Source organism: Colletotrichum graminicola (assembly GCF_000149035.1).
Source record: "Colletotrichum graminicola M1.001 genomic scaffold supercont1.52, whole genome shotgun sequence".
Taxonomy (NCBI): Eukaryota; Fungi; Ascomycota; class Sordariomycetes; order Glomerellales; family Glomerellaceae; genus Colletotrichum; species Colletotrichum graminicola.
Window position 1 is genome coordinate 86,823 of NW_007361056.1, and position 27,136 is coordinate 113,958.

The 27,136-nt window shown below is 48.4% G+C and overlaps 5 protein-coding genes and 1 non-coding gene across 6 annotated transcripts; 4 read left to right on the forward strand and 2 right to left on the reverse strand.

Annotated features, from left to right (window-relative positions):
• Window positions 1–6,310: 6,310 nt before the first annotated feature.
• GLRG_13242 lies at window positions 6,311–6,393 on the reverse strand. The gene has a single exon. It is a non-coding gene; the product is annotated as a tRNA-Arg (tRNA).
• Window positions 6,394–7,843: 1,450 nt separating this feature from the next.
• Window positions 7,844–8,065, forward strand: GLRG_09769 (uncharacterized protein; the record flags this gene model as incomplete). The annotated part of the gene is made up of 2 exons (XM_008100454.1): window positions 7,844–7,854; window positions 7,918–8,065. The coding sequence occupies 2 exons, from the start codon at window positions 7,844–7,846 to the stop codon at window positions 8,063–8,065; spliced, it is 159 nt and encodes a 52-aa protein (XP_008098645.1).
• A 5,431-nt stretch (window positions 8,066–13,496) lies between these two features.
• GLRG_09770 (ABC-2 type transporter) lies at window positions 13,497–18,165 on the forward strand (the record flags this gene model as incomplete). Its single annotated transcript, XM_008100455.1, has 4 exons — window positions 13,497–15,428; window positions 15,488–15,593; window positions 15,656–18,069; window positions 18,136–18,165. 4 exons carry the CDS (start codon window positions 13,497–13,499, stop codon window positions 18,163–18,165), a joined length of 4,482 nt encoding a protein of 1,493 aa, XP_008098646.1.
• An 890-nt stretch (window positions 18,166–19,055) lies between these two features.
• On the forward strand, window positions 19,056–19,958 carry GLRG_09771 (short chain dehydrogenase; the record flags this gene model as incomplete). The annotated part of the gene is made up of 1 exon (XM_008100456.1): window positions 19,056–19,958. The coding sequence occupies one exon, from the start codon at window positions 19,056–19,058 to the stop codon at window positions 19,956–19,958; it is 903 nt and encodes a 300-aa protein (XP_008098647.1).
• A 1,990-nt stretch (window positions 19,959–21,948) lies between these two features.
• Window positions 21,949–22,758, forward strand: GLRG_09772 (uncharacterized protein; the record flags this gene model as incomplete). The annotated part of the gene is made up of 1 exon (XM_008100457.1): window positions 21,949–22,758. One exon carries the CDS (start codon window positions 21,949–21,951, stop codon window positions 22,756–22,758), a length of 810 nt encoding a protein of 269 aa, XP_008098648.1.
• A 1,629-nt stretch (window positions 22,759–24,387) lies between these two features.
• Window positions 24,388–26,763, reverse strand: GLRG_09773 (uncharacterized protein; the record flags this gene model as incomplete). The annotated part of the gene is made up of 3 exons (XM_008100458.1): window positions 24,388–24,669; window positions 24,726–25,434; window positions 25,484–26,763. 3 exons carry the CDS (start codon window positions 26,761–26,763, stop codon window positions 24,388–24,390), a joined length of 2,271 nt encoding a protein of 756 aa, XP_008098649.1.
• Window positions 26,764–27,136: the final 373 nt, after the last annotated feature.

Sequence of the window (27,136 nt, forward strand, 5' to 3'; positions counted from 1 at the left end):
GGCGGAATTACACGTGAATTAACCGGCGAATGCACGGTTGCCCTACGGCGAATTGTTGGGGAATGGGCGGTGAAAGGGCCCCACTTTCAGGGTGAATCCACTAATTATATAGCTAGGATTTCTCTAGGATTTCCTAACTAAGAAATAGGGGGATTTCCCTACTCCTATAGGATCTTAACTAGATATATATAACATATTATATAATTAATTAATTAACTATTATAATCCCTACTATTTAATAATTAATAGTCTAATATATACGTCTATAATAACTAATATACCTATTTACTAATTAAATACTATTATAATAATTAATAAGAACTATAATAATAAAGTAACTATCTTATAATTATATAGTAATTAGTTTATATAGCTTAACGCTATCTAAGTAAAGGTAAAACGTTATAATCTCTAGGAGTATATTAACCTAGAGGTTATAGTAGCAGACTAATTAATTCTTAAGATATATTTAAAGAAAATAATAAAGCTACTTATAACGTAATATTTATACGCCTTAACTAAGGATAAGCTTACTACTTACTAAGAGGTTACTATAGCTATAGTAATTACTAAGATATCTTAGTAAGTAACTATATAGCTATATATAGTAAGAAGTAAGGCTATTATAACTATACCTAATAGGCTTATATATAAAACTAAATATATAATAACGCTAGATAATCTTAACTTATATAATCTTATATACTTAAATAGCTAGATAAGCTACTATTATAAGGAAGTATATAAGTATACTACTTAGTAAAAAGACGTTAAAGACGTAGCTAATATAGTTAAATCTATTATATTTATAGATCTTTAAAAAAGATATTATAAATCTAATAAATTACTAGCTAAATAGCTTAATAAGCTTAGTATAGTAGTAAGAATAACTAAAAAAGAATATATAAAGTACGCTTATAATAAATATAGTAAAGTGTTAGTAAAAGCCTAGTAAAAGGCCTTAACTACTAAGAAAGATCTTACTATATAGCTTAATAAGTAGAATATAGCCTATAGTAAATTAGTATAAGTTAATTTACTTAACTACTAAAGGCTGTTAATCTAGTTTAATAACCTTACTACTGCTTTATAAAGCAGCTTACTTAGCTTCTAGCTAGATTTATATATAGTAATAAGTAAAATAATAGGTAACTAGAATAATCTTAACTAGTAGTCTCTTTATAAGATAGCGCTAGAGAGGGTTAAAGCCCTTACTAATAACTTACTGTATTATAGCTAAGTAGGCTATAGCGTATTTAGCCTAACTAGAGGTAATAATAATAATAGCCTAACGTATACTAAAGGCGTAGTAAAGGATAGTAAATTTAATAATAAGAGGTATTACTACTAATAAAGTGTAAGTAAAAAGGTAAAGTGCCCTATATACTTTAGTGCCTATTTATTATAACTTTATTACTTTATAAATAAGTTATAAAGGCCTAATAATTAGTAAGTAAATATATAACGTTAGTAATAAATTAATAAGTATATTATAAGTAATCCTAACCTTACTAAATAAGTGTAGAGAATTAAGGCTAAGTTATATTAACTATATAGTAAATACTATATAAAGGTAGCCTTTTATACTACTTTATAAGGCTATAAGCTAGGTAATTTAGCCTTACTTAATTTAGGTACTACTAACTATATATTTAACTATATATTATAGTTTATTATGTTAGTAGTAGCCTTAATTAGTAACTATATTTAGGCTAGTACTACTTAAGTTATAATTAAAGGATATAGTACTATAAAGATTACTTTAAAGGGCGCTAATAGCTTACTAATAAAGCTTTATATATATAACATAATATATTATAGTGTATTTACTATATTACTTATTTCCTTTATAAGGCTATACTAATAAGGTATATAGTAAGATATAAGCCTAGGTAATAATTACCTAAGGCATATAGATTATAGCCTTATAGGCTATATTAAGGAATAAGCTAACTAATAAGTGCTTAAATATTATAAGTAATATAGCTATAGCTAAGAAAGTAAAGGCGCTTTTACTATATACTCTACTAATAATTTACTACTAACCCTATAAGTAAGAAATAAATATATAACGTTAATATAGTAATAACTACTTTATAGTAATATAATAATATAGTATAAGCATCTTAGCTACCTAGGTGCTAAGGCTTTATAAAGGATTATAAATACTACACGTAAAGTATATCTAACCTAAGTTAATACTATAATAATATAAGACTATAATTTATATAGTCTTAGTAAGATAAAGCAGTAGATTTACTACTAGCCTTATAAATTTATTATAAATATAGCGCTAGGTAATTACTTAGTACTAGACTTTTATAATCTTAAATAAGGTTATATAGGATACTACTTAGTAATAATAATCTTAGATTAGGTAATAGGCCTTATATAGGATTTCTACTTATATAGCTACTACTAAGATACTATTAACTTAATAATAAGGGGCTTTTTTATAATACTAAAAACTAAATATTTAATTATACTAAAAGTTATTAAGGCTAACTAAGAAATCCTATACCTTAAGTAACTTATAGATATACTCTTTAATTATAAAATCTTTATTAAGCTGTTAGTAGTAAATACTTAGGCTTAAAATAGTAGCGCTAAGTAAATTACTATAATTATTAAACTTAAGGCGTAATATATATAGATTAACGTAAAATTACCTAAAGTCCTATAGCCTAAAATTATAACTATAGCTATATACCTTTATAATTAAATACTATTAGCAGCTTAGGGGTAGAAATTACTATATTAATTATTTTACTTATATTTTATACTTAATAAGCACGCTAAGCCTTTACTAATAGTAAAGCTAGATCTTTTATATTTATAAGCCTATAGCTACTAAGCGTACATACTAATAGCAGACGTATAACTATTATAAAACTACTAGTAAAAGCTTACTACTTATATATAAATTAGATTCCTTATTAGATATATATCTAGTAATTTATATTACGTTTAGTATTTAGTGTAAAATAAGGTCTTTACTATATATAACGTAATATTTAATAAGAAATAAATCTTTAATAAATTAACAAATAGATTACTTAATAAGCTTTATAAAGCTAACCTTATAGCAATCTAATAATAAATTAATAAGCTAATTATAGCTAGTAATTAATCCCTAATATATAAAAAAGCTAATAAAGAAATAGATAAAGTAGTTAAGTACGCTAATATTACTCTACTAGGCGCTTTATAATTAGCTAACGCACTAGAATATCTATATAAGCAGGTAAAATTTACACTTCTCCCTACTTTACTACTATTACTACTAAGCGCCTTTTTTATAGCTTTTATAGATATTAACGTAAGGGGTAGTAAAATAGGAACTAATAGTTCTAAATTAATTAATCTAATAGCTAATAGCTAAGTACTTACTAATAGTAAAATAATTAATAAGTAAATACTTAAATTAATAGCTAATAGCCTATTAATTAATTTATTAATAGCCTATAGCCTATAAGCTAGTAACTTACTTAAGGTAATTAAAGCTAATAATAGTTTAAATAATTTATTAATAGCTAATAGCCTATAAGCTAGTAACTTATTAGGAACTAATAGTTCTAAAATAATAAGGATAGTAATCCCTTATGCCTTATCCTATCCCTATATAATTAATTTATAAGACGTTACTAAGCGTAAAAAGGTGTTTAATTCCTAAGTAACTACAGCTAGCCTATTAGGTAATCTTTAGCTAGTAGTAACCTTATTTAAAGGCGTTATAAAAGGGTATTATCCTGCTGTATATATAGGTAGTTAGATTATACTAAGGACTTTATTTAAGGCTGCTTTCCTTATAGGGCTTACTTTATAGTAAAAGATTATAGACTATATATAAGGTAGCTTATAGGTAATAATATAGTCTAGTACACTATAGAGTTAACTAATAAGTAAAGATTACTACCTTTAGCTAAAGTGCGCCTATAGCTAAGAATTAATTAACTATATAACGCCTAATAGGTATAATAATTATAAAGATATTACTAGTAAATTACTAGTATATAATAAAGGAGTTACTAGACTTTATAAGCTAATAAGTATATATTAGAAGTTACTACACCTTTTACTAATCTATAGATAGTTAAAAAGCCACCTATATAAAAAGTAATTTAAAAATACTAAAAAAGCGTATCTATATAGGTATAAAATATTAAAATCTTAGGTAATAGTGCTATAAGTAGTAGCTAAAGGGTATTAAATCCTTAGCTACTATTAGGTATATACTTATAAGCTTAATAAATATAGTTAATTAACTAAATTTCAAGTAAGACTTATAGTCTATAGTAACTAATAAGTAAAGGATTTATAAGATACTTATATAGCTATATTAGTAAGTATATTATTTAAAATACTTATAGTAATAGCTACTTACTTTAATTTAGAATTACTTTAATATAATATAGTAAATATGTTTATTTACGCTACTATTAATAAGGTAGTATTTATAGAGATACCTTTAGGCTACTAAATTACTAGCTAGATTTTCTAGTTATTAAAAGCACTTTATAGGCTCTAATAATTACCTCTACTATAGCAAAAGCACCTTAAAGAAGGGCTTACTATATAGGGATTTTACTAAGTACCTAGTAAGAATTACTATTAGAAAAAGGATTATATTATATTCTTTTTTTATATTAATAACTATATATTAGCCTATTACTATATAGATAAAGTATAAGTAAGTAATAAGATAGTAGCTTTTTAGTAATAATACTACCTTAAAGGTAGAGGCCTATTATAGTAGTTCTTTAGCCTTAAGGTAAGTTATAACTAAAGTAACTATTATCTCTAGCTCTTATAAGTAGTATACTATAATAAAATAATAAAACTACTACTAATAAATAATAAATATAAATATAATAGATTATTACTTATAGTAAAGGCTAAGCTACTGCTTAGTAAATATATAGCCTTATTATAAGAGGTTAACTAATATTAAAAGAAAGTAAGGATAATCCTATATATAGTAGTAATAACTTAGCTAGACGTTACTTTTATAGCTAGCTAGCTTACCTACTTTAACTATAATCTAAATCTAGATTAATAAAAGGCAGTAAATTATATACTTAGATATCTTTACTATATATAGTACCTTTACTTTAAATATAAAGTAATACTATATAGTAAAGATAATATATTAAAGGTTACTTTAGACGCCTTATTTACTAATAACTTACTAGACTATTATAGCTTATAAGCGTATATACTAAAGCTATTTAGAGGGCTTGTCTCCTAGTAAGCTAATAAATAAGATATAGTAATAATATTAACTACTAAGGCTAAATTACTAGCCTTATTATCTGCTGTAAAGGAGGCGCTTTTTACTAGTAGATTAATTACTATACTAGGTATTTAACTATTAATATAACTAGGAACTAAATTATTACTTAATAAGTAGGTAGCTACTAAACAGCTACTAACTATTTATATTAGTTATAATAATACCTAAACTATTAGGCTTATTACTAAGGAGCTTATTTAATTATAAATAAGGCTATAGTATGTAGATATTTATAACTACTAGCTACACTAAGAAGTAGTAGTAAATTAAATTACTATTAAATATAAGAAGTCTACTAAATTAATAGCTAACAGATTAATAAAGGCACTTAGTGTACTATAATTTACTATATTTATAGCTTAATTAAATATAAGTAACTAATATATATACCTTAAAGTAAATTAATAGTAAGAATTAGCTAATAATAAAGTAAAGCTTTACTACTAGATAGAGGAGGAAAACGTATAGGATATTAAAGGATAATTAACAAACAAATAGGCTATATATAGAGGATATTTAGCGTAGGCTTTATAGTAATTAACTATATTACTAGCGCTAAGGGGGTGTGTTAAATATAGTAGAATTATATATAAATTAACTAGTAAATATATAGTTACCTTATAGTAAATTATTAGGGAATAGGCAGTGAAAGGGCCCTACTTTTAGGGTAAATCTACTAATTATATAGCTAGGATTTCTCTAGGATTTCCTAACTAAGAAATAGGGGGATTTCCCTACTCCTATAGGATCTTAACTAGATACACATAATATATTACGTAATTAATTAATTAATTAACTATTACAATCCCTACTATTTAACAGTTATATACACAAATCCTGTTAAGGTTGTCTAAAAACAAGTGACGAGCCAATGCGGATGTCTTTCTGTGACTTTCATCTGTCGACAACCAATCCCGGCCCGGGATACGAAGCCCTGGCCCCGGAGACCCGTTTAATCGGGCCCGCATCCGCAAAAATGCACACCAAACAAGTCGATGAAGAATTTTTTCAAAAGATTGACCAGCCTGGGGGTCGAACCCAGAATCTCCTGATACCATACTTGATCGTAGTCAGACGCCTTGCCATTGGGCCAACCGGCCATATTCGGTTTGAATCCATTGCTGGATGTTGAGATTGATGTCTCTATTCGCCCCTGATATTGCTTTCCAGACTTGAGTGGGAGGTCTGCTGGTGGGCGTCGAAGCTTGATCTTATTTCCCTAATTGTCTTTCCAAAGAGATGACGGTTCTTTCTCATGTTATTTTTTACTTCGCGACGGCCGTTCCACCCCCTCGCGATCGTTCTCGCTTCTTGCTTGGGTTTCAACTGATCTGATTGCTTGTCGTCTCATGAAGCTGCCGATGCGCTCATGGGACAGGAAGTGCTTGCAGCCCACCACATGGTCCCGGCAAGCGCAGATTGCGCCGCACGAACGCGCCGAGCGAGGTTACCTTTGGCCCTGTTGTTTTTGTTCCAAGTCTCACCCTTCCCTGCCTCACCGCACTCTTCAGAGAGGTGAAAAGGAAAGGCCGAGAGAAAGGGGTTTTTTTTTTCTTGGTAACGTCTCATCTCCTTTCACTAAAAGATACAATACTTGGGCCTCCGCAACAGTATTGAGACCACCTTCTTCCGCTACCTCAGTAAACCTATGTCGATCGCTGAGGGGCCGCCCATCAGATCATTTTCAGCTCGCTGGGCGTAGTCTCTAGACCTGCTCGAGGTGAGAGTTAAAATAAGAGTTAAGGTGATAGTTGAGGTGAGAGGGGTTAGGAGGTAGGTGGGCGAGGATGCTACGAGTGAGTAGGTGGTGATTGTATGGGTGACAGGGGACGACAACGACAGCTTGAGCAAGTAGAGGTTACAAAGAAGAGAGCAATTTCAGGTTTATAGTGCGGCCAGTGCTTCCACTTGGGGTTGAACACCTCGGCATTGCTCCTTGTTCCGAAAGATATGATCAGAAATATCTCAACGAGGCACTCGGGAGACGGGCTGTTGAGACATGACTATGCACAATTCCCGACGCTGGCCAAGGGCGGGCCGGAACACATCGTTCTCAAGCATCCTCCACGATCTGACCCGCTCACACGAATCGTCTTCGCCCCCCCCCCCCCCCCCCCGCGGGGAGTGGCCTGGATGGGTGACGCCGAAGCCCGATTCCTTGAGTCCGAAACCGCTGGCCCAGACGCGGCGGCGGCTGGCACTCCAAAGAAGAATTCTTTGATGAGTTTGCTGCCGATGATGCCGTCTCAGAAGAGGAGGAAGAGGGAGGAAATGAGCCCTCAAAGTGGCGATGCCAAATCAGAGGGAATGGAGTGACGAATACAGTATCGAGTCATGGGGGAGGGATAATCGCGGAACAACACGATGCACAGGACCGAATGCCGATGCTAGGGAGCATGAGGACTCTCTAGCGCTACGAGTCGTTCACCGATCCGGAAAAGAACGAGCTCCTCAAAGAGTCTGTAGATTGATGCTGCCCGGGGCCGATTTGGTGGAACGGATCCAGCGTCATCTGGGTCTTGGCTCCGATAACCAAAGTTGGCCTTGAAGATGCAGAATACGTTTTGAATGCGAGTCTTCAACTGCCACCTAACTGGGGCCTCTGCGGCTCTACTTCGATGCAGTGGCCGACTCTACACCGGTCCATCTTCGTCAACGGGTGGCTGTTACGGGGGCCAACTTCACCTCGTCGGACCCAAGTACGTCGCCGAGGCCAAGGCTGCGTTTTTCAAAGTCGACAAGTCGGCTACGAGCTACAATAGATCCGCTTGAACCAGAAGTTCGCCCTGCCGCTCTTTTGGAACTGGGAGACGAGGAAATCGTGTCGACAGATTTCTTAGAGACCTTTGGCTCTTGTTTCTTTGGACCGAGGGCAAGAGGCATGAGCTGTCTATCAGTGATGCCGCTGGTAGTTCGTTAATAAGTGCCCGCATGGTTGGTGAGGAATCATAAGACCGCCAGACGCCGCGTATTTGGTCAACTGTGCAAATCACACGAGGGCTGGCTCTCAAGCCCCACCGTCTCCGGTGAGATCTATCTGCCGGCACCCCCTCGGTGGGTCTCTGGACAACTGCCGAGGTTGCTTTTTGAGCGGCAAGAGAGTTTCACAGACGTCCGGTCACCATTTAATGGCGCAAAGGCCGTTGTTTTTCAGGATCCACAACGTCCGGTAACCATGGCGGCAGCATGGTGCGTGCTGGGTAAAGGGACGAGACCGAGTGTCAGCTTCCAGATGACAGAATTGCTTTTTGTCGATTGAGGACGACGCTTTGGGACGGGACGGGACGGGTTGGAGGCGCAGATCGCTCGCTCGTCCTACTCGAGTGAGTAAGACAGACTCGGGTTCGACCGGGGGACCTCACTCTCACGCTGTCGCCCACGCCCACACAGCCAAGCGCGTAATTTCTCTTTTTACCATATCTCGCAAGGAAATTGCGCTTCTGAAACGAAGTGAGAGCGCAGGTAAGCGTGATCTAGGCTGGAATTGGGCAGTACACGAAGGGGCGGAGGAGGAGGAAGAGGCGAGGGAGGGAAGGGGGGTTTGGCGACGGAAACATCATCTAGAACACGTAACAGGTCAGTTGCCTATAGTAGAACTAACCTTGACCGAGTTTGAAGGACGAGGAGTCGTCTGGCAATGTGTCAATGCCGGACTATTGCTGGGATGCTGATCCCCTCCCCAAAAAGAGGGAGCTGCCATTGTTCATCCGGGTGGATGAAGGACGAGGCAGGGCATCTGCTTCGAATCGAGAGTGCAGGGCGCATGCTGCAACGTGCGAGGGATGTTTTAGAGTTGGCTTTCTCGTCCATGTTTCGCATCGCAACACTTGGGACCGAGGATCAACCAGCAGGCTGGGTGTGTGTCGGGGCCATGTGCTTGCTCACTTGCCGGCGGTGGGCACAACGCGGCGTCACGCGGGGTGGGGGGCACCTTGGTAGAGGCGCGCATCTGAGTGAGAGCGAGACGGACGGACGGACATTTTGTTTAATGGCGCCATTGGCGACACCTGGCAAGCTCTCGTGACTCATCTAATGTCAAGCGTTTCCCGTCAGACTCGCCAAGTCGGGGGATGTTGGTGGCGTTGATTAGCCAAGGTGGCACCCTCACACGGGTAAATCCTTTTTTTTCCTTTCCCGAATCATCGGCCGATAAAGGCGGGGGTATAGGCGGGTGATGGAGTGTAGCGGTTGACTTGCGGCGGAAGGGCGGGCGGGAGGCTTAGGCTGCGAAGCGGTAATTCGTAAGGGAAAGTCTCCGAGAGGCGGGACGGGAAGTGAGACCGACCTTTCCATTATTCACCCGCCCATCATTTCGATACTTGTAGCCGTTTTCGTGCACCCCACCGTAGGGATACTTTTGGACGGCATTGATCTAGCTGGCGGACGGCCACAACTACCGTCCACACTGGCTAAATTCACCTTTAGCTACTATACAAGCTAACGGCAACGGGTATCGCGGCCACCATAAGGGGTATAGTGTGCTGGCAGAAACAGGGATCAGATACTGGCAGAAGTAGGGGTTAGTTGCGTACGTCAGCAGGAAGTTTGGGTGTCATTGGGTGAACAGATAGGTTGACCGCTTTCCATATTGAGCCTAGCGCGATGGGCGACCACCTTCCCTCCTACCGTTAGCTTGTGCAGTAGCTAAAGGTGAACATTTAAGGACGGGCTTGGCAACGTGCACCCAGAGGGATGTGTACCAGGAGATTTCGACGGTGGGCTTACGGCGGTGACGGCCCTGTAAGCTGTAAGCTGCAAGCTACCTATTAGTTGCACACTACGGAGTACCTACCTCAGTGTAGGGGGTAGTCCCAGGGAGGTCAGATCTGCACGCGGGACTCGAGATGGGGCGTGAATGGGGTGAGCGAGTGTTTTCCATACTGGGCCAGGTGTACCTGGGTAGGTAGAAGGTTAGGAAGATTGCCGATGGAACAACATGTTGTGTGCGAAGTGACTGTACTGTGTATTTGTAAGCAGGAGGGCAAGCCTATCAAACGAGAGCTTGATGGCGGGAATATTCAGTAATATGACTTTGTTTGGGGGGGGGGTTGCTGATGTAGGAGATGTTTGGCTCAGAAGCTGCCGTCAGATGTGCAATTTCGGAGAAGCTCCTCCAAACTTGGACAAACCTGGGTTGGCTCGGTGGCTCGGGGTTGTTGCTTTGGGAAAGAGCCGCTGAGTAAGCGGCGTTGATTCAGAAGTAGGAATGCCGCTAGCTGAAGCTCCAGTACTACTACGTATGATGGGTAAGTAAAAATAAACTCCCTAGCAGGTAGTGTGGAGTTGTGACCCACGTACGAGAGACTCTCACTGGCCAGAATTATGATAGATGTGCACAAGAAGCTCAAAGTACCGTCGCTGAGATAATCAAAAAAGCACGGCCACATTTACCTGACGAGGGGGTTAAACTTTGGCCCGATACCGTAGTATGCAGGCGTCGTGTAGGTACAGGTATGTCTTGCCGGATGACTCGTTACCGACGGCAAGAGCCCACATACCTACCTACCTACCTGACAAGTCGTGCGGGCTGTGTACGTACTGCACCTAGTGTGTGCAACTCGAACGACGGCAAGGGCAACGGCGGGCAGGCAGACGACTGGGGAAGGAGCCAGTGAGAGAGAGGCAACACCAACAGGAAGACGCCACTATCGGCCCTCGGCCCTTCCTCCCCAAGCCAGCCTGGGCAGGGGTCCTAAGAATTTCATCAAATAAAAAGAAGAAGGAAGAAAAAAAGGAAGAAGAGGAAAGAAAAGAACGGGTGGAGAAGGAGCGCCACCTTTTTTTTTCTTTCTCCACCCGCCCGCCCACCCCCGCCGTGGTCAGCTCTGCGCCTTCCTCCCCCACAACAACAGGAACAGGAACAGGAACAGGAAACCCCGCCAGAGCTGACTGTAACAAGGCTCCTTCAACAGTACCATGTCTACATACCTACCGTAGCCACTCGTCAGATCCGACATCTGCTAACTTTGGAGCTAACAGGAAAAGGTATCGCGGTTACTATATAAGGTATAGTGTGGCCCGTTAAACTAGGCCTATAATAGAAGGCGGTCAATCTCCAGCAGAAGACGTCTAGCAACCATAACAAGCCTGCTTGCCAGTCTTTCTTACACTTCCTACCTAATTTGCTTCTAATATACATGACAAAACCCTATTTTTGCTACCACCAGATCCCTGTTTCTGCTAGTAGATCATACTCCTTACGGCGGCTGTAATACCCCTTCCCGTTAGCCCAAGAATTAGCAGATATTGGATCTGACGAGTGGCTATGGTACTCTATTTGGCGAGAGTGAAACATGCCTATTCGGTCAGGGACAGAAAGCGGAAGCGGATTGCCGTCTTTTCGCGCAGCAGCAGCAGCAGCGGCGGCAATGGCATAAGCATCAGCAAACCGACAAGTGCAAGACATACTTTGTACCTACCTGCTTAGATAGTTACTTAGCTTGATATTGCATTCGTGGTAGGCACAGGTCAGAGTCTCTTCTCCACAACTACCAGCTGCCGACAATTAACCGGCACGTTAGATACCGGTACCTGTGTTTCGCACTTGTGCTCGCATCCATGATGGGCAGCACACTAAGCCGGCGCTGCTAAGATGATTAGCAGCTAGCAGCCAAGCAGCGATATCACCTAGGAAAGAATACGTGTATCCAATGACCGTCGCCGACCTAAGATGCCTTGTCGGGTGGGATGCCGTTAGATAGCAGCCGGCCTTGTTCATGTCCTTTTCGGCTGCCGAGTATGTCATCCGTCCATTAACGGCCACGCACAGAGCGTAAACCCCCCCCCCCCCCCCCCCCCCCCCCCCAAAAAAAAAAAAAACCCTCGGATCCATCCCAATTCATCTCATCCTAAGTTTCCCCCATGCTGACCGCCTCCTCTTCGTCCAAGGATGAGGGTGGCAGCTGTCTCTTCGTCTCGTCTCCCGATGATGCAAGAATTGCCGTCTCTGTCTACCAAGGCGATGGATGGTCCTGCAGCTTCCGGCCTCTCAATCTGTGACCTTGCAAGCATCATGATGGCTCATCTAGTAGGGATACGGTACCATGCCTTCGGCCACCAACTACTACGTAGGTAGCTCGAAGAATCGATGATCCACACACTCACGGTGACCCCACCACCCTCACACCAGCAGGCACAACAGAAAGGCCTGGGCATCCCCGACAATTTATCAGCTGCGGGCTCTCTGTTCTGTGTTTGCCCTGGTCGCATCTGCATGCCGCAAATGGAGCTGGGAGCAACCCCACACAAACATACTGCGTACTACTGAGTAGGTATGTACAGGCAGTACCACTCCGTAGAGCACGGATGCCCCCTGTCAGACAGGATACCCGTCTCCTTGCATGTATCCGTACGGATAATGATATTGAACACCTCCCTTGGTCGAGTACAGACCCGTATGGACACGGATCTTTGCGATAAGTACTAGTAAGCATCGGCCAGCTACGATGTAAGAGACCTAGCTGCCGGGTGCCCCACAGCGCGGGCTTAAGACGGCCTACATCCGGGCCAAACCCCGACCCCCAGTTTGCCATTGCTGCTGATTGGCAATGTAATATTCCTCGGTTTAGACTCCCGAAGTCGATCCGACAGAGGCAACAACGATGGACAGCCAAACATGTCAGGGGGGTCCCTCCTTATTTTTTTCTATCCCCGTCCCTCCCCTAGCGCTGCTTTAGTTCGCGTGTTGACTGCTTTCTCTGGTCAACAAATTTCTTTTCATTCAACCTTCCCTCCATCTTGTCGTTCGACTCATCAACGGCGGTTGTGAGTCTACCGGTCAATAATCTTTCCCTCCGCCGAACGACGGCTCTCTGGTCCGAAGCATCACCACTCCCGTATGCCCACGCGCTCTCTTTCTCTCTACTACACCAACTCTTTCATGACTATTTCATCTCTTTGAAACGGCACCTTCCCCGACTCATTGTCCCTTTCTCCGTGCCACCCTCCCACCGGTACACATACATCCCCGTACCTCCACTACAAACAACAACTTCGTCTCATCGGCACGGGCCAGCCACCACCACTTCCCAGCCGTCTGGATCACCACCCGCTATTATAATAATAAATATTTCACCTCTCTCATACACTCACTTTCTCACCCGCGCTTTCGAACCACCGTTCCGAATTTTCGTACCCTACCACTAAGCTACCCTTCGCAGTCGACATCGACCAAAAGCGACAAGTCTCTCACCCCGACGGTCCAATGGCCGACCAGGCCTTTGAAAAGACGCAGGAAGCTGTCGCCGGAGGCAGCCCTGCCGTCGTCGACGAGAAGAACACGGCCGACGCGAACCCGCCTTCGCGATCATCCACTTCCACCGCCACTGACAGTTCCGAGAACCGGCGAGAGGAGGCCCGCCGCAACAACCCCGATGGATTCAGCGCCATCCACACCGGTGTCTCGGTTCACCAGGCCGAGGCCGAGTTTGCTGAGCTGCAGCGCGAGCTGTCTGGCTTGTCGCGCGCAAGCAGGGTAAACAGTCGCAACAGTCGCAACAAGCATCAAGATGTCGAGAAGGCCGTCGCAAACGTCAACTCGTCCTCGCCCTCCTCCGACACCGAGGGTGAACAGTTCGACCTCGAGGCCGTCCTGCGCGGTGGCGTCGAGGCCGAGCGCCAGGCCGGCATTAGACCGAAGCACATCGGTGCCTACTGGGACGGCCTTACCGTCAAGGGCATGGGTGGCACCACCAACTACGTGCAGACATTCCCCGATGCTTTTGTCAACTTCGTCGACTACGTCACCCCGGTCATGGACCTGCTTGGACTGAACAAGAAGGGCGTCGAGGCCACCTTGTTGGACAACTTCAAGGGTGTCTGTAAGCCCGGCGAGATGGTTCTGGTCCTGGGTAAACCTGGCTCTGGCTGCAGTACTTTTCTCAAGACCATCGCCAACTGGCGCGATGGCTACACCGCCGTCGAAGGTGAGGTGCTCTACGGCCCCTTTACTGCCGGCGAGTTCAAGCAGTACCGCGGCGAGGCCGTCTACAATCAGGAAGACGACATCCACCACGCCACCCTCACCGTCGAGCAGACACTGGGTTTTGCTCTCGACACCAAGCTCCCTGCGAAGCGCCCTGTCGGCCTGTCCAAACAGGATTTCAAGGAGCACGTCATCTCCACCCTCTTGAAGATGTTCAACATCGAGCACACCCGCCACACCATCGTCGGCGACGCCTTGGTGCGCGGTGTTTCTGGTGGCGAACGCAAGCGTGTTTCCATCGCAGAGATGATGATCAGCAACGCCTGCGTTCTCTCCTGGGACAACAGCACCCGCGGCCTCGATGCCAGTACCGCCCTCGACTTCGTCAAGTCTCTGCGCGTCCAGACGAATCTGTACCGGACCACCACCTTCGTCTCTCTCTACCAGGCCTCCGAGAACATCTACAACCACTTTGACAAGGTCATGGTCATCGACGCCGGAAAGCAGGTCTACTTCGGCCCCGCCAAGGAGGCCCGCGCCTACTTTGAGGGTCTCGGCTTTGCGCCCCGCCCCAGACAGACCACGCCCGACTACGTGACCGGATGCACCGACGAGTTCGAGCGAGAGTACGCCCCCGGCCGCTCGCCCGAGAACGCGCCCCACAGCCCCGAGACCCTTGCCGAGGCCTTCCAGGCGTCCAAGTTCAAGAAGCTGCTCGACAGCGAGATGGAAGAGTACAAGGCCCGCCTCGCGCAGGAGAAGGAGAAGCACGAGGACTTCCAGGTCGCCGTCAAGGAGGCCAAGCGCGGCACCTCCAAAAAGTCCGTCTACGCTGTTGGCTTCCACCTACAGGTGTGGGCGCTGATGAAGCGCCAATTCGTCCTCAAGCTGCAAGACCGCCTCGCTCTCGCCCTCTCCTGGATCCGCTCCATCGTCATCGCCCTCGTCCTCGGTTCCCTCTTCTTCCGTCTCGGTTCGACTTCTGCCAGCGCCTTCAGCAAGGGCGGTGTCATGTTCATCTCGCTCTTGTTCAACGCCTTCCAGGCCTTCTCGGAACTCGGAAGTACCATGACTGGTCGCGCGATCGTCAACAAACACAAAGCCTACGCCTTCCACCGACCTTCTGCCCTCTGGATTGCCCAGATCATCGTCGACCAGGCCTTTGCAGCCACACAGATTTTCGTCTTTTCCGTCATTGTATATTTTATGAGCGTGAGTTATTATTATCGTATTCACACAATATCTGATAGAAGCTAATTTCACGTCAAAAGGGCCTTGTCCGCAACGCTGGGGCTTTCTTCACGTTTTACCTCATGATTCTGTCAGGAAACATCGCCATGACCCTGTTCTTCAGGATTCTCGGCTGCATAAGCTTCGGTGAATATTTGACTCCCTAAGTGGGTAAACTGTATCAAAGAATACGTCTAACACTGATCTAGGTTTCGACCAAGCCATCAAACTCGCCGTCGTGCTAATCACCTTCTTCGTCGTGACATCCGGCTACATCATCCAGTACCAGTCTGAGCACGTGTGGATTCGATGGATCTACTGGGTCAACGCGCTCGGTCTTGCCTTCAGCGCCATGATGGAGAACGAGTTCAGCCGGCAGAAGCTCACATGCTCTGGCACGTCGCTCATTCCATCGGGCCCTGGCTATGGCGACATCAACCACCAAGTCTGCACCCTTCCTGGCTCCGAGCCCGGCACCACTCTCGTCGACGGTTCGGCATACATTGCAGCTGCATTCAGCTACTTCAAGGGCGATCTGTGGCGCAACTGGGGCATCATCTTTGCCCTCATCGTCTTCTTCCTCATCATGAACGTCACTCTCGGTGAACTCATCAGCTTTGGCAACAACAGCAACTCAGCCAAGGTCTACCAGAAGCCCAACGAGGAGCGCAAGAAGCTCAACGAGGCTCTCGTTGAGAAGCGAGCCGCCAAGCGCCGCGGCGACAAGCAGGAGGGCTCTGAGCTGAGCATCAAGTCGGAGGCCGTCCTGACCTGGGAGGACCTCAACTATGACGTCCCTGTTCCCGGAGGAACCCGTCGCCTGCTCAACAACATCTACGGCTACGTCAAGCCCGGCCAGCTCACTGCTCTGATGGGTGCTTCCGGTGCGGGCAAGACCACCCTCCTTGATGTTCTTGCGTCCCGCAAGAACATTGGTGTTATTCACGGTGACGTTCTTGTCGACGGCATGAAGCCCGGAAAGCAGTTCCAGCGAAGCACATCGTATGCCGAGCAGCTTGATCTCCACGATCCCACTCAGACCGTCCGCGAGGCCCTCCGCTTCTCCGCCCTCCTGCGTCAGCCCTACGAGACCCCCATCCCGGAGCGGTTCTCGTACGTCGAGGAGATCATCGCCCTGCTCGAGATGGAGCACATCGCCGACTGTATCATTGGATCCCCCGAATTCGGCCTGACGGTCGAGCAACGGAAGCGCGTCACGATCGGTGTCGAGCTGGCTGCCAAGCCCGAGCTCCTCCTCTTCCTCGACGAACCCACCTCCGGTCTTGACAGCCAGAGCGCCTTCAACATCGTGCGCTTCCTTAAGAAGCTTGCCGCCGCCGGACAGGCCATCCTCTGCACCATCCACCAGCCCAACGCCGCCCTGTTTGAGAACTTTGACCGTCTCCTGCTCCTCCAGAAGGGCGGACGCACCGTCTACTTCGGCGACATTGGCCAGGACGCCGTCGTCCTGCGCGACTACCTGAAGCGCCATGGCGCCGTCGCCAAGCCCACCGACAACGTCGCCGAATACATGCTCGAGGCCATCGGCGCGGGCTCTGCGCCCCGCGTCGGGAACAAAGACTGGGCCGACATCTGGGAAGACAGCGCCGAGCTTGCTAACGTCAAGGACACCATCAGCCAGTTGAAGGAGCAGCGCTTGGCGGCGGGCCGGACCACGAACCACGACCTCGAGAGGGAGTACGCCAGCCCGCAGTGGCACCAGCTCAAGGTGGTCGTGAAGCGCATGAACCTCAGCTTCTGGCGCAGCCCCGACTACCTCTTCACCCGTCTCTTCAACCATGTCATCGTCGCCCTCATCACCGGTCTCACCTACCTCAACCTCGACCAGAGCCGCAGCGCGCTGCAGTACAAGGTCTTTGTCATGTTCGAAGTCACCGTTCTGCCGGCCCTCATTATCAGCCAGGTCGAGATCATGTTCCACATCAAGCGCGCCCTCTTCTTCCGCGAGTCGTCGTCCAAGATGTACAACCCGCTGATCTTCGCCGCCGCCATGACCGTCGCCGAGCTGCCGTACTCCATCCTGTGCGCCGTCACCTTCTTCCTGCCGCTGTACTACATGCCAGGCTTCCAGTCCGAGTCGTCCCGCGCGGGCTACCAGTTCTTGATGATCCTCGTCACCGAGCTCTTCTCCGTCACCCTGGGTCACGCCATCGCCTCTCTGACGCCCAGCCCCTTCATCTCGTCGCAATTCGACCCCTTCCTCATGATCACCTTTGCCCTCTTCTGCGGTGTCACCATCCCCGCCCCGCAGATGCCCGCCTTCTGGCGCTCCTGGCTCTACCAGCTCGACCCCTTCACGCGCCTCATCGGCGGTATGGTCGTCACGGCGCTGCACGACCTCAAGGTCGTCTGCTCCAAGGCCGAGTTCAATCCCTTCACGGCGCCGCCGGGCCAGACGTGCGGCGAGTACATGCAGCCCTTCTTCGACAACGGGGGGCCCGGGTACCTTGCCAACAACGACACGTCGAACTGCGAGTACTGCGCCTACAAGGTCGGCGACGAGTTCTACCAGCCCTTGGGGTTGGATTTCAACCACCGTTGGAGGGATATTGGTATCTTTGCGGCGTTTGTCGGTAGCAACATCATTATTATTTTTATGGCCGTAAGTCCCCCTTCTCCTTCCCCATTTTTTGGGTTTCTCCTCCAGCAGACGCTGACAACTTGACAGAGCAAGTTCTTGAACTTCAACCGCAGATGATTGCATTCATACCCAGTCCGACATGGTCACGTTTTCTCTTACTGTCTGTTGATTATAGAAGGGAGAAGGATGGTGGGGGGGATCGGAAAAAAGCAACAGAATTTTGGTGTTTATTTTTCAGCATTTTGCAAAAGAGTCGAGCGAGATTAGAGACGGCATTCATTGCGCGCACACGGCGACATGGCATGACAATGGTGGATTGTCCCAAAGTAGTATTCTTCACATGGATTTTTTTTTTAGTTTACGTAATTTAATCGGCGCGGCGACAAATGCCGTGTCTGTTCATGATGAGAATTACTCAAACCTATCTCACTTCCGATTTCGTGACAGGTACATACCACGCCATACCGCGAGCGCAAGGTGGCCCGGGGTGAACTATTGACGATGTCGTCCTCGCCCGCTTGACAATACCCTGTTATACATGTTTTTAAACTGGACGTCCCCCGGCCTCCCCTCCTCTCTCCCAACGCGTCGTGACGTGACGTACAAGGTCATCCACCCCCGCACTCGGAACCCCGCCGCCGCCACCGCCGCCGGCCAGCACAGACCCTGACCCGCATCGGGCGACAGTCCTCCGTCGAGCGCGGCGTCCTGTCACCCTGCGCTGCCGACGACGTGTTGATAACCCGGATGACCCCCCTTCCCCCGCCTCTTGGCGAAATCGGGGTGTTCAACATTGCGGCGGGTTAAACGGAAACAAGGTTAAACATTCGAAAAAAAGAAGAAGAAAAACAAAGTGACTCCCTTGTAGCGTTCCATTGACCTCGTCGATTCAATTAAGCATCTCATATCCCACCTCATATCCCTCACTGAACCTACAAGTCCCGACTCAAAACCACCCGAATCTCCTAAATCCCATAAATCGCCACCACCACCACCAACACCAAATCATGGCCGACCCCGCCGCCGCCCGCGCCGACCTCACGAAGCGCCAGCTCCCCACCATGACCCTGGCCACGGGCCTCGCCGACCTCCCCGGCGCGGCCCTCCGCACCGCCTCCGCCCAAGACACCGCCGCCGACCGCTTCGCCGTCCCCGGCACCGCCATCATCACCGGGGGCACCGGCGCCATCGCCCGCGCCGTCTCCCGCGCCCTCCTCCAGCACGGCCTCACGGCCCTCCTCCTGCTCGACCTCGACGTCGCCTCCCCCGCCGCCCGGGCCCAGGTCGCCTCCCTCCGCGACGAGTTCCCCGCCGCCGCCATCGAGGCCCGCGCCGTCGACGTCACGGACGAGGCCGCCGTCCCCTCGGCCGTCGATCACGCCGTCGGCGCCCTCGGCGGCGTCGACTACCTCGTCTGCCTCGCCGGCATCGTCAGCTGCTCCCACGCCCTCGACACCCCCGCCGCCGAGTTCCGCCGCGTCCTCGACGTCAACACGACGTCCGCCTTCGTCTGCGCCCAGGCCGCCGCCCGCGCCATGGTCCGCGCCGGCCGCGGCGGCCGCGTCATCTTCACCGCCTCCATCTCGGCCCACCGCGTCAACTACCCGCAGCCCCAGGCCGCGTACAACGCGAGCAAGGGCGCCCTGCTGCAGCTCAAGAGCAGCCTCGCCGCCGAGTGGGCCCGCCACGGCATCACCGTCAACAGCGTCAGTCCGGGCTACGTCGACACCGTCCTCAACGAGGGCGAGGGCCTAGCCGAGGCCCGCGCCGTCTGGGCGAGCCGGAACCCCTCGGGGAGGATGGCCATGCCCGAGGAGATCGCCGGCGTCGTCGTCATGCTCTGCTCGCGCGCGGGGAGCTACTTCAACGGGAGCGACCTGGTCGTTGACGGGGGCGGTATTGTTTTCTGAGACGGAGGGGTTCGTCCTAGGGGGGGGCGCGGATGGGTGGGATCTATTAGAGGGTGTGGTGCTCTCCTCTGCTCGCTATCTTGAATGATGCCGAAAGAGACGGGGCGAAATGACCATGTGCCGGCCAGGCTGCAAATGCAGCGCTTTTTTGCTTCTGTTATATGTTATTCCAACGGCGCTCTCGAAGCGATGTGATCCCTGTGAATGATTCTGTGTGGACCCGTTGTACCGAGAGTAGTCGTCGTCTTCCCTTACTCTTCTTCTTCACATTTCCTATACCCATGCGCCGATATGGTGGTAAACGTCCAGGTATAAAAGTGATAGGCCTGCTACAGAGATTCAGTGGAAGAATCATGTTTCACTTCCGGGGCCGCGTCAAAGATGATGTCAACTGCTCCCGACTCGCAGGTGTCGTCAAGAAGTGATCTTTTATCCAGTCGCGGAACGAGCTTTGTTGCTTCATGTAGTGGGTGACCTGAACAGTTCAACATTGGACTCGACTACTGGCAGCAAGGACCGAACTACTAATTTCTGATTGGATCGGCAAAGCCCTTTTGATTACACACTCCCACAGCACAAGTTGTGACATCAACTTCGCGCAGACCTCTGAGCTGCGACTGAAGCCCCAGCAAATCTTGAGCTGATTATTTGGATGGCGTGGGTAATACGGGAAGGAATGAGCGGCCACGTATCAATGACGGCGAATCCGCAGATAGAGTAAGCGTTTTGGGCTTGATACACGGAGGCGGCTGTTACACAATGGCGAGTGTTGCTATCTCGGTAGGATGAGATGATGCTGTCAGGCAAGGTTCACGAGATGTGATGAATAAACACTACTTGGATGCACACACCCGGTCAAAGAGTTGTCCGCCTTTTGCTATGATCGACCGGGTTCTGCCAACCTGGACACAATCCAGGGCCGGCAGGGTTCAGTACCGGCTCCTTCCCTTCCATCGAGCTCCGGGGGACTGATCCAAACGGAAACCCAACAGCGTGAGAAAGAATGACAGGTCGCTGCATTGTTGCTACGTCCACTACAGCTTTCCCTGCCAGTCGCGGGTACAAGTATGCCGAGGGATGGGTCTAAGGGTCAGGAAGGGAACGAACACATCGATGGAAGAACGGCTGCAATCCTGTGACTCGTGAGCCTGAAAGTTTAACGATAATTTCAAACAACCTGTCTGGACAAGAGGGGCAGTATTTTACATCCCCGCTTCAGTATAATGCGCATAAACCGCGACATTTTAATACAGTGAGAAGAGCCCAGCAGTTTGGAGCAATTCCTTCCCCATACATCATCAATTATGATCATGATCGTGCCAAAGATACTGTCCGGATGGGTGGTAGCGGCGAGGACCTCGATCATTACCTTTGGAGACTTCCATGTTCATGAGCCCATACCCTGGCGTGATAAGGGTTGGTTCAGCCGGCAAGGTTGTGAAACTCTCACAATACTTGAATAGCAAGTCGCTTAAGTGGCGGAATGAGGGACGTAAGTCAGTTACGCCGCCCAAATGTCTTCCGTCTTTGCATGGTTTCGGTAGAACCAAGGTTGCGGGAATCGTATGCTCTGAGCCACAAGCCCGATTCCTCTCGTAGCTTTGCTCGCAGGACAGAAAGCGTTTACTGGAGCCCATGTTTCGTAGAAGCCTCAAGGGGCAAGATTTTCACGTACCATAGCTCAGGAAGGAAGGCAAAAGGTTGGCTGGTTCAGAGGACGGAAGCTTCAGTCGAACCATGTTTTGGAAAACCATCTACGCATCAAGCAAAAGACGGACATAAAACTTTGCCACTGACCAACCCTTGGAGGCCTCTCTTCGAATTTCAGCTTTGCCAGATTCTTTTATATCATCTGAATAGAGCTCGAATTTTCTGACAAACGAATACCCTTCTTCCACTCCGAATTTGTCGTCAATACACATCTATTGGCATCACGATTACCCCCCCTCCCTTTCACCCTTTCTGTCCCTATCCAGAACATTCATCGACAATGAAAGCCGCCGTTATCCTCCTAGCATTGTGCGTAGGTCGCTCCAGCGGCAGCATTCACTTCTTCAACGCCTTTCCTTTTCGCGCTGCAGCTGGAAACAGCACAGAAACCAGGGGGAACAATGTCGTCGCCCAGAAAGGCAGACTCGGTGAAAAAGTACTCCCTTCTGACCCGTCAGCATCTGTTTTCGACCCCCCCTCCGAATTCGGTGATTCGCGCCCGACGGGAGGATGCACAGGTGTCTGGTGCGAGCGAAGGCAAAAGACGAGAAACGAGATCCAAGCGGGTAGTTGCATTTCAGGACGGGACCGGACCACGAAGTCGGGCAACCTCTGCGAGTTCTCGTGTAGATATGGCTTCTGTCTAGAGTCTCTGTGTGAGTGCACCGCCAGGGGCGCGCGAATTGCCGTCCCAGGCGAGAGGGAGGTCCACGTCGCCGCCAAGGACGATGCAGACAGAGACTTGAACCACCTCTGCCAGTTCAGCTGCAAGTATGGCAATTGCCCGGAGGACGTATGCACGATTCGCGCCCGACCCCAGCCCGACTACCCCGTCGACTACCGGGAACGGGTCCGCGAGGAGTCTGCACGGAAGTGCTTCATCTACAAGGAGCCCAAGCATTGGGAGGCCCAGAAACAGAGATGTGAACTGGCCTGTAGCAAAGAGCTTGAACAGGCCAGAAAAGAGGGTAGAACATTCACCGCAATATGTGTGGGCTTCTGGCCACTTGACAAACCGATTCCTTGGCAGAAATTGGGAGAAGAACATACGGTTGCCCTTGGGACTTGCTATTGCTATCACCAACAATAGAATAGCAGACACTGTCTTTGATGTTGGAGCAGCAATTCTTCGTGTGGGTAAAGAATCCTCTACAGGCACTACGACACTGGGTGGCAGTAATAAAGCTTAGATAGGTAGTAATCCATCGAAGCTCTCCTCGCAGCCTGCCAGCCGGACGTCAAGTTTCTACCCAGGAGGGCCCTCTCGTCTTCATCTTGTGCTTGTAAGCGACGAAGAGACACTTCGCGTGATCATACCATGACAGGTCCGCATCTCTGGCAATCAGGTTTGTACAACCCATGACGCGCTGCTCTTGGAGACTTTGCCGCCGCCCATGGACTGGGAACTGGGCTAGCTACAGAATAGATCGTATCTCGCTGCCATGTACAACGGTGTATCGGCACCCTTGTGAATCAACGAATCCTTCCCTTGCGGGCTGCTCTCTTTACCATTACGTCTTGACAGTACTTGAGTACAGTTGTAGCAGCGGCAACGGTAGATCCACCTTTGTCATGACACATTATGTCGATTCAGACGGTTGTCGAGATCTGCGATAGTAGCCGCACACCAGATCACACCTTTGGCATCGCAATCGATACTGTCGACAACCTGAGACTAGTTCAAATGATAGCTCTGGGTTGGAGCCGAGGCGACTGCGTCTGGAGTAGTCTTTCTACCTATGCTACCGGCAATACTTGGGGGAAAAAAACTGGCGTGGAACTGCCATCGCTTTTGCAACACAACCGCTGCTGCCGCCGCCACTGCCACGAAGTATTCCTATTCATCGGCCTGCTCATCTTGAATGCCCCTCTCCCCATGCTTCGTTTCCTCTCCACACCCGTGCCCGAGGCATAGTATGCAGTGAGAAAAGCCACCAGCACCCCGAAGAGCGCTGGCTTCAAGATTGTGCGAGTCCTCGTACCAGATCCAAGCATCCCGTATCTCAGAGATACAAGGCCCTCCCTCGTCGCGTGCAGGCTCCATGCGAAGCTGCGTTATTGTCTGTGAATGGTCAGCGTGAAAGTGAGGCAAGCCTTGAGCCGCCATGGGCAAGGAGGGGCACAGCTCCATGCTCAAGCAGCATCTCGCTCCTGGTAGAAACGGTAGCACTGCGTCAGATTAGCTCGTAGCGTGCGTGCTGAGTAGTATAGAATAAGACCATGTTCATTGAGATAAGCCCACTAGGGCATTGTTCGATGCTGTGGTAGCTGGCACAGAGTGAGTAAAGGGCGGCCGTGTAGCGACAAGCGGAACAGACCGGGCCTGGAAAAGTCAATACTCGTAGCCGCCCAAAACCTCCGCTTTTTTTATCATACAACTCATTTCAAAAAAGTAAGAAAAGTGAAACAAAAAGAGAACAAAAGAAGAACCTCGGAATATGTGCAAGTTCAACTCGACGGCGCAATCCCGAGTCCGACGGCCAGGGGAAATGGTGGGTGGGTATCGTGTGAAAGAAATAGCCGCCTCTTCTTGACTCCGTTTCCAGGCTGGAGTTTGTGCCGTTCCCTTCTAGAAATGAAAGCAATGATTCCTATACCCTGAGATATTTCGCTTCTTCTGATGTATCGTGTCAAGCCCAATCCTCCCTGTATCAATGCTGCGAACGGTAGTCTCGGGCCATCTTGCCCAAGACTGGCCCTACCCACTGGCCCTACCCCATTACCTGGAGTCATACAGCTTGCGGAGATGCGCGCGCTGGAGGCGGAACGAAGAGTAATTACCAGCAAAGATAGTCTCGAGGATGCTAGCGGGTCTATCGGTGCGGGAGCCCTGCTGAGCAAGCTCGCTCATTCTCTTCTTCAGCATCTTGTGAGCGACGCTGAACTCTTCTAGGATCCGACCGGCATTACTTGAGCCGCCGGAAATGTCATTGGCAGGGTTGTTGGGATCAATGACTGAAATACGGTCCATGTTCTTGTAGACAACTTCGCGGACTCGGACCTGCATTCAGGACTGGTTAGGTGGAGCTGACGATGGATTGACTTGTTTAGACGTACCTTGTGCACATAGCCTGGTGGGTTCATGCGGATCGCCGTGTTGACATAATCGAACCTGTTTCCGTAGAGGTCGAGGAACTCCATCATCATCTCGCCCAGATGGTGCTCAGGGATAAGGTTGCGGCTCTGGACCTGGGGCATGAGCTGCAGCATGCTCACAACCATGCAAGTAACAGTGAAGCTGCCAATGCCTCCGTTGACGGGCTCGTTCAGGCCACGCATCGCTAGGAAGTGCTTGATCATGGTGACAAGGATAGGCATGGCCGGATATTGTTCCTTCCATTCTGCAAACGTCTTGACAGCTTGGGGCCCGTCGAGGCGGTCGAAGGAGATGTCGACTCTGAGACCAGTGATGTTGTCAATGTACTTGACAAGGGGCACCTTGGCGCTAGCAATAAACTCCATGGTGTTGTAGTGGGTGACTTTGTTTTGCGCGAGGAACTTGCCAAAGTTTCGCAACGCTTTCATACCAAAGAAGTTGGAGTGCGCGCCGTCGAGCCAACTTCGCGCGCAGACAACCAAGTCCATGTCAGCTGTGGGGAGGTATAGACCGGACATGTACGATCCAAAGGGGCGAACGTCGCAATCTTTGTAGAAATGACTAGTTTTAAGAGATCTGCGCAGTCGCTCCACCAGCTGAGTCCGCATCTCATGCTCAAAGTCGCGAGGTCGAACAACTTCGTAAAAGTCAATGATTTCCTTATGGAGCCTGCAGGAGATTAGGCGCTATATTCCAAAACAACTCAAGTCCCACTCACCAGACGCTCATGTCGGACGTTTTGGAATGGTCGGTCTGGATCCAGGGTGTAGGGTCCTCGCCCTTGGTGATCTGCCATTCCGGCAAAATGGAGCCGCCGACTGGCATCTTGTTGACCTTCTTCAGAGGACCATAAGTAGGAGGCTTAATGCGGTCATCAGCAGTGCGCTTCCGCGAGCCCAGAGCGTCGTCGGCGACGAGGGGCTTGGGAGGTAGGCCAGCAGGCTTGTCAGTAGCGGGCATGTATGGAGCTATTGAGGCAGCCGATCCGTTGGCGGCAGGTCTTTTGTCACGGTCTGCTCGAGGTCCGGAGGGAGGCTCTCGAGCAGAATGGGGAGAGGACTGCACTGGGGGGGGAGGGGGAGGGGGAGGGGATGGTGGCTCGGAAGGAGGAAGAATAATTTCTTCTTCTTCGGCCTTGTCGTTGTCACCAGGCTCATTAAGGTCAAAAGAAATGAACTCCTCTGCCTCGGTACTGGCGGCAAGCTTGTCGACCGTAGTTTCGTCCACTCGCGCCTTCCGGATCATCTTGACCATGTCCCTCTTCTTGCGCTCGGCGGCATCAGGCGGGGGTAAGGCCGTGTACGGGTCTGGATTGGACCACTTGGGGATGCTGTTGCCTGAATCGTCGTTGCCAGAAAGGCGGGCGCGCTTGTTGGAAGGCTCACCCGACTCATCGTCCGAATTGTCCGAGATTTCCATATCAGCCTCATCGTCGTCTGATAGCTCGTCGATGTCTCTATACACAACGCCGACATCGCCCTCAGCGACCAGGTTCTCGTCAACTCCGTCGCGACGCTCGCGCAAAAGTTCGCGCTCGGCTGGGATGATCTTCTGGTACGCGCCTCGGCCGCGGCCACGGTAGGGCCCTCCGCGAGTACGTCCAGCCCTGCGTCGGTCGTTGCCTTGATAAGGGCGGTAGGAATCTCCTGTGGCAGCCTCGCCTACACCCGAGGGCTTATCCATGCGAAAGGTGAAGTCGCCCTGGGGTGGTCGGGTATCGGGTCTGTAGCCATCGTGGGCTCCGGATCTGCGGCCTGAATCGGCTCCTCTGTAAGAATCATAATGGTCGAGCCGACGCGGAGGGGACCGCGATCTGCTAGGATGGCGTCGATACTCACGGTCCTCGGGCCATGGATTGCGCCAGGTGTCTCCAGCTCCTGGTGGCGGTGGGTGATGGGATGAGCGCGAGTCGTAGCGACCATAGTTGCGATTCTCGCGCGCATTGTTGTGGCCGCCGTTGCCTCTGCGAGGCGAATGTGAGGGTCTATATGAACTCATTATGGGCGCGTTGGGTTGTGGATCCTGGTGTTGACGCGTTAAGAAGCTTAAGCGACTGAAATAAAATTCAGGTGTCGTACAAGGACAAAGCCAAGAATTCCTGTGCACCCTGCGGCTATCGATAAGACAGTGTTCACGTGATGAATGTTATCAAAGGTGGGGTGGTGACGTCCTGTCTTCGACCTTGTCCCACTTTTCTGACTTGCCAATTCTGCATGCATCTTAACCTCGACTGTGTGCACAGCTTGGTTCACAGCAAGACCATTGTGAAAGTGAGTGTATTGTGTAACCATCACTTCTAGCTGCGCTCATGTGGACTTCAAAAAGATATCATGTGGATTAAAGAAGCATATCTTTGATGAAAGCACTATTG